This window comes from Equus przewalskii, chromosome 1 (genome assembly GCF_037783145.1).
Source record: "Equus przewalskii isolate Varuska chromosome 1, EquPr2, whole genome shotgun sequence".
Classification (NCBI taxonomy): Eukaryota; Metazoa; Chordata; class Mammalia; order Perissodactyla; family Equidae; genus Equus; species Equus przewalskii.
Window position 1 is genome coordinate 35,026,767 of NC_091831.1, and position 12,553 is coordinate 35,039,319.

Sequence of the window (12,553 nt, forward strand, 5' to 3'; positions counted from 1 at the left end):
CATCTTTAGGTCACACCTAGACATGGAGCCACATTCCTTGGCCATACCTGGGCATGAAGTCACTCTCCTAGATGACACCTGACCACCTGTGGCCCGAAGGCAGAAGGCTTCTGTCCTGTGCCCACCAAACTTCCTGGCCCCGTGCGCTACAGACCCCACTATCAACTGAGTAGCCCAGCATTTATGACTCTCTTGGGGGTAGTAAGGGCTGCTCAGTAGACCTGAAACCTAATATTACATTTTCTGTGGAGTGAGAAACATTACTTTACAAGTTGAAGTCTGAAGACCTCCAGATGTGATCTTTTGCATTCTTCCCAGAGGTGACACACAACTAGGCCTTAGTGGGCAGCAAACAAATACTTTTTAGTTGATTAACTGGCAGAGAAACATACCCCAGATTACATTAAAGCATACTTTTAACCATCGAGAAAATAATTTCAAGGTCACAAAACTAGTTAAGTCAGAGGATTTCTTTAAATAAACTTAAATCTTGGAATTAGAATTATGCATATGCCTTTCTCTGCTTGGTAGGCATGTGTAGGGTAACTGTTTTGATTATGAGGAAGTCAACAAAGACAGCCTTTATAAATAAAATTATTTATGAGGTACAGTCACATAGTTCAAATGTGTGTGTGCATTCCTATTACGACTTCTTTTTTTTATACTCAAAGGTATAACTTTAGAGAAGACACAAATAGAATATTCTTATTGCAGTAAAAGAAAATAAGTTGAAAATTTATTAGACCTCTCTATCAGAAACAAAATATTCCCTATTTTCTAAGTACATTAAATACGTGGGCGTTTTTTGTTTTCATATTATTATTCTATTTGTGGTTTATATATGACCAATAACTTTAATATACCTATTCTATACATACACATACACACACTTAAGCTGGTTAAAAATGAATGGTGGAGTTTTCTTTTCTACGACATAATCTAAATACGGGTAACAGCTTTGCCCTGGTTATACGTAAATATTTAATCTTTGAGTTGACAAACTTATTTAGCAACTATTTGAGAAGGAAAAATTGAGTTTAATGTACTAAATTTATATATTAGCTGATAGAATATGTACACTTTACCACCTTATATTGAAAAATCTTCTTCCTTATCACTATTTATTTTTCCAATTTTGCTATTCCAGTGCTTTACATTACTATCAATTATCTCACTCTCTTCTCTCCCTTTTAACTTGATCTTGCTTTTATAATTTTCAGTTGGTAGTACATTGGAAAAAAAGAAACAAAAGCAGGTGATGGTTTTAGACAATGTCTTCCCAAATATTGAAGTCAATAATTCTTTTGACTGCCACTGCTCTATGCAGTTGGTCCGGAGATTCAAGCAAGGTTAACGGAGAGGGGGAGAAGGGAACCCAGACAGAAAGTAGAAAGATCTTACTTGTTAAACCCGTGGAAGTTGCTGAAAGCATGGTGTGAGCTCTCCATTTTCCATTTTGAGATCGCACACCTTCGTAAAGAAGGGCACACCCTTGCTGATCAATGCCTCATATCAGAAAATGTTTCTCCTTATTTGACAGAATTTCAACTTAGTAGATAGACCATGCTTGGTGGTCCTGAAGGCAGGAAAACCAGGAATGTTTGTTTACTGTTCGCTGTCTTTCTAAAGCCGTCTGTACCATTGGGGGTGTGCAAGCTCATGGAGATGCTGAAGAGCTAGCAGACCCCTGCCAACAGTGGGAACGCTGCAAGGCTGCAGAACCTTGATCAATCAATCCCTGAGTTACCAATTCCTGACCTGTGATTGCCCTGGGAATAACGAACAACTTTTTGGACATTTCTGCTCCTATCTCACCTACTGCAGGCTGCTCCAACCCTCATCTTGTAATCGTAACCACTTCAAAAGACAAGTTGACCTGGTCCACCCAGAGGTCACATGAAAAACTGTCTTCGTATTTCTTTTTCACAACCTCAGTTCTTTCTAACATCTTAAAAGACTTGAGACCAAAGACCCACATAACTTGTTCCTCCTCTTTAAAATTTTTTTGTGTGTGTATGTGAGGAAGATTGGCCCTGAGCTAACATCTATTGCCAATCTTCCTCTTTTTACTTGAAGAAGATTGTCCCTGAGCTAACATCTGTGACAATCTTCCTCTATTTTGTATGTGGGATGCTGCCAAAGCCTGGCTCGATGAGCGGTGTGTAGGTCTGTGCCCAGGATCTGAACCCACGAACCCTGGGCCGCCAAAGTGGAGAGCGTGAACTTAACCACTAGGCCACTGGGCCGGCCCCTCCTTTTTAAATTTTTTGATTGATTTTTCTTGTGTGTGTGGTAAAATACATAAAAGATAAAATTTAGCATCTTAACCATTTTTACAGTTCAGTGGTATTAAGTACATTCATATTGTTGTGCAACCATCACCACCATCCATCTCCAGAACTCTTTTCATCTTGCAAAACTGAAATGCTATATCTATTAAACAATAACTCCCCATTCCCCCTCCCTTACCAGCCCCAGCAACCACCTTTCGACTTTCTGTCTCTATGAGTCTGACTATTCCAAATGCCTCATATAAATGGAATCATACAGTATTTGTCTTTTTCCCTCCTCCGACTCCATTTAATCTGCTTCAGACATGATCTCTCTCATGGAAGAGGTCACTCTTTTTGACCCTCCTCCCTGCTCTTTCTCTCTGAGAAAAAGAATTTTAAACCTTCCCTCCTCTCTCTTCCCTTCTTCTTTCCCTTTATAAGCCTCTCATAAAAAATAGTTCCTGAGATAGTAATTTTCTGATTTTTTCATATTGGTATGAGTTTCAAAACGTAACTAACCTTAACACAAAAACTACAGATGCCAGCATCTAAAATCTTTAAAATGGCCCAAAGTTCTTTTCAAAATCTCCATAAAAGTTTTAAAGTCTCTACACATCTTAATTAAAATTATTTCCCCTGAGGGGCTGGCCCCGTGGCCGAGTGGTTAAGTTCGCGCGCTCCGCTGCAGGCGGCCCAGTGTTTCGTTGGTTCGAATCCTGGGCGCGGACATGGCACTGCTCATCAAACCACGCTGAGGCAGCGTCCCACATGCCACAACTAGGAGGACCCACAACGAAGAATATACAACTATGTACCGGGAGGCTTTGGGGAGAAAAAGGAAAAAAAAAATAAAATCTTTAAAATTATTTCCCCTGAAAAAGAAACGTCTTTTAACTAACTTTTTAGTTAAAATTTTTAGTTAAAAATTGCTTTTTTCTTGGAGGCTGATTATCAGCATTCTAATAATCGTGTTTTTCTCTGTATTACATGGGAAGTGTGCAGATTTCAACTGTGTTATGGGTTAAAGAGCTTTTTGAGGACTAGAGTCTGGGAACCAAATCACAATGTTTAATACTCTTTCTCCAGGAAAGTGTTCTAAGTTCCACACAGCTCCTGGAAGATGAACTTCTGGAGTGCAAGCCACTTATAAACTGGGGACTGAGTGTGTATTATTCACTTCCCATAGATTTTCATTAGTGATACAGAGCTGAAAGCTGTTGGCCAACTCAATGCCCTAGGACAAGAGAGCAATAAAAGAAGACAAACAAGTCACAGCAGGCAGCATGTCCTCCAGACCCCCTGCCGGAGTATATGGCCAACAAAGCTCAAGATCCAACCAGTCAACATGCTGACCCTATAGATTCTATAAATATTCCATGACTTCAAACACCCATATGGTCTTTTGATGCATTTTCTTCCACGACATGTTGAAGAACATATGTTTCATTACAGCACATATAGACTTTGAAAACCATATAGACTTTAGAGAGGACACTGAAATTGAGAAAGAGAGACAGAGAGCAAGCTACAGACGTAAGCCTGGAGCAGAAGCCAACCAGCTAATTGTGTTATCCAGCAGAAGCTACTTACAGCGGGATATCAGAAACCAACGAAGAGCTGCAAAACAGAAAGTTAAAGAAACACCCAACTCTTGCACAAAACACCTATTCAAAGATAACAGATGAACTGATGGTCCAATGAGTCTCAGAGCTGGGAACAGTGACCTACAAAGTTCTGATATGAACAGGGAGGTGCAAATAGCAATTGAGAACAAGTTCCTATCAGGGCAACAGATGCACTAACCAGAAGCCTCCTTTTTTCTCCTCAAAGATCTGTGTAAGACTGGAGGCAGCCTGCCTTGGTCAGGCTGGAGATCTGTTCCTTTGCAATTGATGGAGAAGAAAGAAAGTGGCTTTTATTGACTTTTTTTTGTTTGTTTGAGGCCTCATGTTTCAGGCCAAGCCATTTGTCACTCCCTCTCCAAACTCTTTGAACACTTACAGCCACTTCCACATTATTCGGCACTTAAATCTCTGCAGTCTCATATGATGCTTTGAATACTTGGTGCAGGCATACCTGGCCTCCTCATTAATAACTCCTAAATAACTTAAAGGCAAGAAAATTGACTTGTATTTCTTAGGATCTCTCATAACACCTACACACTTTTGGGCACAGAGCGTGTATCTGATAACTCACAGGATGAGGTCTTCACGTAGAGTCACAAGCACTGAACCAATGCCAACTCCACATGCCGATCTCAGCCCAACTTCCCAGGAATAGTACTGATGGAGAATGTAAGCTTGGCAGTCACCAGGAGCCACATCAGAGTAGAGAAATCTTGAATCCTGTGCATAGGGGAAATTGTTTACCACCTAGAGACTAGAAGCCCCATGAGGTGAGGAACTACGTTCTGTTCCCTACCCAGCACCTAGCACTAGTAGGGGCTCAAAAAACATATGTTAAATGGATGAAAAACATTTGAAACCAAGTTTCTCTCTTTTATTCTCTTGGATTAGTGTTCCCAAATCTTGTTTTCCTTCATTAACCATTTATAACGAATCCACAAAAGTTTGGGTGACTCCAGAAAAAAACCCAACATGGTACCCACGTGGTACACAGGGATGTGTGCACCTGCTCTTTGGCCTGTGTAGGGTGTGTGTGTGGCGGGGTGGTAGTGGGGGAGGCTGAAGATCAAGGAGGAAGGTCACTGGCCCACCAGCTGCAGGTCTGGGGCTTGCTGTGCAGGGACAACAGCTGCCCTCCTTGAGAGAAATGGCTGGATGTCAGAGCAAGCTCTTGGCAGTTCCCAGGCAGCGGAACGCTGCTCGGCATGGTCCTGGTCTAGCTGGCAACTTCCTGCCAGGGAAGGTTGCCAAATGGATTGTGACAGCTGTGCAGTGCACAGATCTCCGAGGTTCTCTGGTGCCCTGCCATTTCTGACCTGCTTGTCTGCTACTCGTGGCAAGTAGCTGGGAAGTTCCAATGCTGGAACTCCATTTTCCACTGACTTTCATTTTTCAGCAGGATGCCTGACTATCTTGTCTTTCAAGATGGGAGCCATTGGAAGATGGCCTTTAGCTTTTCTGCTCAACATGAACCTATTGATTCTGTGGAGGAAGGAGAACTAAATTCTACTCTGTTCCTGTCCACCGTTGGTTTTCACTGTGACCATATGACTACACTTGTTTACAGGCATCTTATCACAGGAATTGACATCTGTCATGGACTACCACTAGGATAAACCACCTGTCTGAATAATTTTTTTAAAAATTAAACATAGCCTTTTAACCATTTACTTCTTTTGAAATTCAAAATCTTAACGTTTATTACATGGAATGTTTACACCTTAAGGAATTTTGATAAAGAACTACCTTTTATCTTCTCTTAAAGCAGCTACCATTATTTAAAGTTGCTGAGAAGTGAACTCAATTTTCCATCAAGAGATGCATAAATGTTAACTTAGATTCTTTTCTGCACTCAAAGAGGAAAAGTTAAAAGTGAAATTTCAGACATTACCTTTCATCATCATTCGTCCAGTGGATCCTCCAAAAGTATTGAGAAGGCCACTTCGTGCTCCTAAAGATGTGGTTGCTTCTAGGAGAGAACCGGTGATGTACTGCGATATGGAAGTCCTTTGGAGGGTGGCACGATACTCACACACGGTGTCTCGGACACATTGCTTTAAGCACGGACCAATGCTAATCCTTTCATGGGCTCTCTCAGAGGCTGGGAGCTCTGTGAAGACATGGAGAAGAGATCCAATTGTATCTTCTGTTCCTTCTCCCCTTCTCACTGCAGTGTAGATCTGTGAATAACACAAAGTACAGGAAGTATTAATCTAGTTTCTTAGAAAAGCAAGTTAACTTGTTGACAAAATGCCAAGATGACTTATTAAGAAAGAAGGCTCAGTCGCTCTAAGCACAAACACTCTTCAGCACTGGACTCATGCATTAACCTGAACATTCTACAGACACCATTTATTTGGAAAAGCTATGTGTAGTTATGAACTGGGCCATTCAAACAACCCTGCTATCAAACAGAGTACTTACAAGTTGTACCAACCAAAAATCTATTCAGCTCAAACTTTTCCTCCTCCTCCTCAGCACAGCAAAGCTCTTGTGCAGAGGGACAAAGGCAAACTTTTCCTTTCTGTCTTCTCAGGCTCTCCTGAGTGATCGTCCCAGGTCTGTCTGCCTCCAAGGAACACTTTAGCCTGACATTCATGAGGAATCTTTTCTCCACGCTCAAACTGAAGGGAGGATGGGAGCGTCATGGGGAAGGAGAAATTCTATATTTTTCTCTTGGGCGTAATCCTTCAACCCATCAGCTTCGATCAAAGTCTCTGAATCCTTTTTCCTCTTCCTCCTTTCTCACCTCTCTCATCCAATGAGTAGACAGATCCTGCCCACTCTTCCTGCTCTGTCTCTGTCACTATCCTGATTTTCTCTTCCCTTATCACCTGAATTCACCAAGAATTATCTCAAGAAGACTGGACTATTAGGACAGGTTCCCAATCATAATTCCAGTCCATTGCAATGCAATCACTCAACATGCATTTATATAGATCTGGCTCTGTGTGAGGCACGGTGTTGAAAGATGTGGGGCATGCATAAAGAGTAACACACACACCTCTTGTGCTGCAGGATTTCACAATCTAATTTAGAAGATGAAGCTTGAAAATTATGAGGTTTGACATTATTGCAGAGAGGTTGGGATTCTGTCAAGGTCTCTGGGAAGTCAGAGACTTCTGGGTAGTGTATAAACAACAGGGAAGTTAATGGGTGACTTGGGGTGAGTTAATCTAGCTTTTTAATGGTGGAATAACATTGTGTTGTCTCCATCATGCCACCTTGAGCACCTTGCCTCGGTTGACTTGTGATTCATTTATCAAATCAACAAATAGTTATTATGTGTTTAGACAGTCCCCGACTTATGATGGTTTGACTTACGATTTTTTGACTATGATGGTGCAAAAGCAATATGCATTCAGTAGAAACTGTACTTTGAATTCTGATCTTTTCCCAGGCTAGCAATATGCAGTACAACACTCTCTCCTGATTCTCAGCAGTGAGCCGCGGCTCCCAGTCAGCCATGTGATCACGAAAGTAAACAGCTGATATACCTGCCACTATTCTGTACCCATATAACCATTCTGTTTGTCACTCTCAGTACAGTCTCCAATAAATTACATGAGATATTCAATATTTTATTGTAAAATAGGTTTTGTGTTAGATGATTTTGCCCAATTGTAGGCTAATTTTAAGTGTTCTGAGCATGTTAAAGGTAGGCTAGGGTAAACTATGATATTTGTTTCGGTAGTTTAGGTGTATTAAATGCATTTTTGACTTCAATATTTTCAATTTATCATGGCTTTATCAGGGCATAATCCCCTTGTAAGTCAAGGAAGATCTGTACCAGTCATGGGTCAGGCCTGGGTAAATAAGATAGCTTCTCCCCTCAAAGAGTTCACAATCTAGTAAGGGAGAAAGACAGATAAGCAAAGAGCTCACAATAGGGTGCAAATAGAGGTCACCCCCTCTGGTGACATCACTAAGTGTCTAGGGAAAAGAAGACCCCTGCATGCCCTCCAGGCCATGCAGGCTGCTCCATGACGCTGCACACTCCAAATCCCACCTTAACCAGGGCCCACGAGCACTCAAAAGGACCCCTAGTGAATGGTGCTAGGTCCTTAGGAGATCCTAGAATGTACCCCAAACCCCCCTGATATTCAAAGTGCACTGACCATAACTAGATTTCTATTCTCCCTTCCTTTGCCTACTGTTATATACTTGCCACTTGAAGGCAGAGTGTGAATTCTTAGCTTTAATTCTCTGTCATTAAATTTCTGGTGGCCAATGTGGCCAGGAGATGGTGTGCTGGGACAGAAAGAGCCCAGATTTTGAGGTCAGGTGTGTAGAGCTGTATACCTGGCTCTACGTTGACCAGCTAGAGAGCTGCTCATGAGCAAGAGCATGAGCAAGCTGACTTGAATGTTTTGAGACAGCTTCCTCTTCTGTAAAATGCAGATAATAACACCTATTCTTAGGGATGTTGTGGGATTCACCAAGATAATACATGTAAGGTGATCAGCCTAGTGTCTAGAAATGGCACCTATTACTATTGAGAAAGAAGAGAACGAACTCTTCTATCCTCAAGAAAAAGCAAGTGGCTGTAGAACAACAGAGCATAGTCTATGAAATTCACCTGCTCTTACATGCTGCTGGACAATATCATCCTAACCTTATTTGGGTCTATTGTGAAGGCAAACAGGATAGAGAGCTGTAGAGCTCAGAACATGCATTTCTTCTCTCAGCTCCAAGTCATACAAGCAATCTCCAACACACTGAATCTCAAATGAATCCTTCAGAAGTAAATGCTCTAGATGTTCAGAGAAAAGAACCCATTGAGAGGTTTGATGGCCAAGGAAGGCTTCAGAGGAAAGGAAGATCTGAGACTTGGAAAAGAGGCACAGCTCCACTTGGAGCAGCTTGCGGAGGCACATGGTAAGCATGGGTGAAGGAGTTGGAAAACAGTGAACTCATCCTAAGGACAGTGAGCAGAGCAGGGTATTTAGAGCAGAGAGTGAGTGTAGAGCATAAATGGGAAATTAGAAAGGTCAGTTGGCCTGATAAAGGAGAGGCTTGAATGTCAAGCAAAGAGGTTTAATCCATCAGAGGTGGGGAACCCTTCACTTTTTCTGTTTTTTTGTTTGTTTTTAGCTGAGGAATGATGCTAAAAACGTTTTATTTTACAAAAATCAAGATGCTGACAATTCTTAGGTACTAATGGGTTGACCTACTTTCTTTACTTGCCAAGCTGCTCCATTGGCTCATTATGCCCTCACTCATTATCTTATGCATTCCAGTTTCCACATCATGCCTTCAGAGCTTCCTAATGTCTCATCCAGTCCCTTATCCAGCTTTCCCAAAGTGTTTTCCTCAAATCATTAGATCTAGAGGGATTACATGAAACAGGGACATCTTGATCATGGAAGTTTGAAAAACTCAGTGCATATTTCTTCTTCTGAAGATTTACATTGCGTGTTAGAATATTAAAGACAATTAAACAGGTCAGAGTAAAGAAATCCATTTTATTTTGATTAACTGAGTGTTTGAGTATTTCTCATGTTATTTGATCATGGATTTTATTTTATTTTTTTAAGAACACAGCCTGTGAACGCAATGTTGTATGAAATAATTTGCTCTAATCAAATGGCCTTTTCTTATTCTCATTTCCTTGACCTTTGTGAAATCTCTGAAACAGACAATCACCCATCTTTCTGGGGGGTCCTTCCTCTCTTATCATCTCACTGCCCCATCTCTGCCTTATTCTGTGCCTCCCATTCCTCCTCAGGCCTTCAGGACAGTTGTAATGCAATATAGAGGTGCCAAGGAGTACCTAACGTAGGGGGTCACAAATGCGCTAGCTACGGGCCAGATTTACTCAAAAGACCTGCTTCATGTGACACACAGTGTTTTTCTTGAAATCAGGAAAGTTTACATACACGTCTGATATTATAGCATCTCCTGAGAAATGGAACAATCTGGCACCACTGAACATTCCCATGTGGTGTCAAACGGCTAGACCTTCCCCCTGTTGGATGGGGCACAAGTTCTCCAGCTGGTACCAGTTCCCACCACTCTCTAGTGATCACACCTGGCCAATCTGGTCACCATCAGTATGTGTGCTTGTGAGCCTTGCCTTAGTGGGATATGGACATGGCTGCAGATACACACAATAAACATGTACTGAGCTCCTCCAATGTGCCCTTTGTGTGCTCTTCCTTGTGCTAGTTGCCGAGGATACAGAGAGAAAGCCATGTCTCTGCTCTCAATGTATAAAAATGTTATGTATATATTAGGTAATCATTTAGCATTGCTATCAGCTACTCATTTCCAAGTCCTCAAATTTGTTTGAAGAAATAAGAGCTGAATAGCTCTAAGAATAAAGTTCTGAGCTGCCATTACCATTGCTAACAGCCCATCCACAAAGAACCAGAAAGAGATCAACAGCTTCTTTTAAGTTCTGGACTAACACATGCTAGTCATACTAATACCAGATGAGCTGAATTCAACGTACTTCTTGGAAAAATGCTAAAAGGTGAATGAAGCAGTGGAAGATATGGCAGTGCTCAGGGAACATGTTAACATCAGGCCATAACATCTTGTTAGATCATCCACTTAAAAAGAAAGCAATCATGTAAAATCCCACATATACAGAATGGGAAGAGGAGAGAGTATAGAATGGTTATTATGAGTGTGGTTTTGGAGTGTTGGTTTGAACCCTAGCTGCCTGGCTTCCCAGCTATGTGACCTTGGATAAGTTGCTTTGCCATTCTGTGCCTCGGTTTTCTTTTCTCCAAATATGGAGATATAACAGTATCTGCCTCATAGGGTTGTGGTAAGAAAGACAAGCTTTGATAAATGTTATATGAATAGAACAGCACCTACCACTTAGTAAACACTCAACAAACATTGTTTTTTACAATGATGGTGACAACGATGACTGTGGTAGACTACAAAAATGGCCACATGTTATTTCCTTCCCAGATTCTGGGCCAGCCTTGTGATTTGCTTAACCAATGGGAATTTAGCAAATGTGACGCAAACAAAATCTTGAAAAATACTTGTATGTTGGAGCTTGCTCTCCCTTGCTGCTTTTGGGAGATCTGCAACAACTACCATGTGGCGAACCCAGAGCTAGTTTGCTGGAGGAGAGAGACCATGGCCCAGTCACTCCTGTCACCTTGGCTGATAGCCTGCCAACAATCAGACACGTGGTGAGCCCATCCTAGATCCTAGGTCATCCAATGGCCCGTCCAACTGCCATCACAAATAGATGAGAAAGCCCAGCAAAGATGAGTTGATCCAGACTAGGAGCACCGCCCAGCCAATTCACAGAAACAGGAGCTAAATAAATAATTGTTGTGAAATGTCACTAAGTTTTGGGAGTGCTTTGTTACAAAGCAAAAGTTAACTGACACAATGATGAAGTGTTGGGCACAATGATAAGTATTTACTTGCATGAGATTTGAATCCACATACTAACCCTGTGAGGTTGATGCAATTTGCAGATGGGGACAGTAAGCTAGAGAGGTGGAGAAATACAGTCAATTTTACACAGCTAGTAAGATGCTGAGCCCGGATTAAAATCTGGGTTTGTCCAACCCTGTGGTTCAGCTCGATCCATTGCGCTAAACACGGTCACACCCAAAGCCCAAACAGTGGGATTCAAGAAAACATCATTATTTGGCAAGAGGGTTCAATGATGTTTACATGGCTATTGTTATTGTTTTTATTCATGATAATTCCTTTCATGGTCATCCTAAATTACTTTTTTTTTTAAAGATTGGTACCTGAGCTAACAACTGTTGTCAATCTTCTTTTTTTTTCTGCTTTTTCTCCCCAAATCCCCCCAGTACATAGTTGTATATTTTAATTGTGGGTCCTTCTAGTTGTGGCATGTGGGACGCCACCTCAGCATGGCCTAATGAGAGATGCCATGTCCGCGCCCTGGATCCAAACGGGCGAAAGCCTGGGCTACCGAAGCCGAGCGCGTGAACTTAACCACTTGGCCATGGCGCTGGCCCCCTAAATTACTTTTGAAAATAGCCAACTTATGACTAATGAATGGTCAAATATGTTTCCTTTATATGGGGATTTATAGTTTCACTAGGTGAAAAAATTATATAACCTCTATCTCACTTGATTAATGTGGTAATAGAACATGCTGAAAACTAGACAGACTACTGCCCTGTAAGGGTCAATATCTTTTTTGAGATAAAATAAACATGTTACAACATGGCGTCTAAGCTTGCTAAACAGGTATGTATCCGCTCATTCATTCAACAATTGATTTATATTCATTAAGCATACATGTTGTGTTAAGGCCAATTGCTGGGGATCCAATAGTGTGCAAGAAGAGCTTCACTTTAGTGGGGAAGGCAGACAATAAATAAGTGGACCAAATAAGTTAATTAAAAATTACAGGCGGGCCGGCCTGGTAGCGCAGTGGTTAAGTTCGCATGTTCTGCTTCAGTGGCCCAGGGTTCGCCAGTTCGGATCCCGGGTGCAGACCTACATACCCCTTGGCAAGTCACGCTGTGGCAGGCATCCCACATATAAAATAGAGGGAGATGGGCATGGATGTTAGCTCAGGGCCAGTCTTCCTCAGCAAAAAGAGGAGGATTGGCGGCAGATGTTAGCTCAGGGCTAATCTCCTTAAAAAAAAAAAAAATTTGCAGGGGCCGGACCATGGCCAAATGGTAAGTTCATGCACTC

At 41.7% G+C, this 12,553-nt stretch overlaps 1 protein-coding gene across 9 annotated transcripts in view; it reads right to left on the reverse strand.

The window, feature by feature from the left end:
* PLCE1 (phospholipase C epsilon 1) overlaps window positions 1-12,553 on the reverse strand; it is a 294,616-nt gene that overhangs the window by 158,305 nt on the left and 123,758 nt on the right. For all 9 annotated transcript variants that reach the window (XM_070609753.1, XM_070609747.1, XM_070609739.1 and 6 more), the window contains one exon: window positions 5,790-6,078. In XM_070609753.1, coding sequence (XP_070465854.1) covers window positions 5,790-6,078 — 289 coding nt within the window. The remainder of the gene's footprint in view (window positions 1-5,789; window positions 6,079-12,553) is intronic.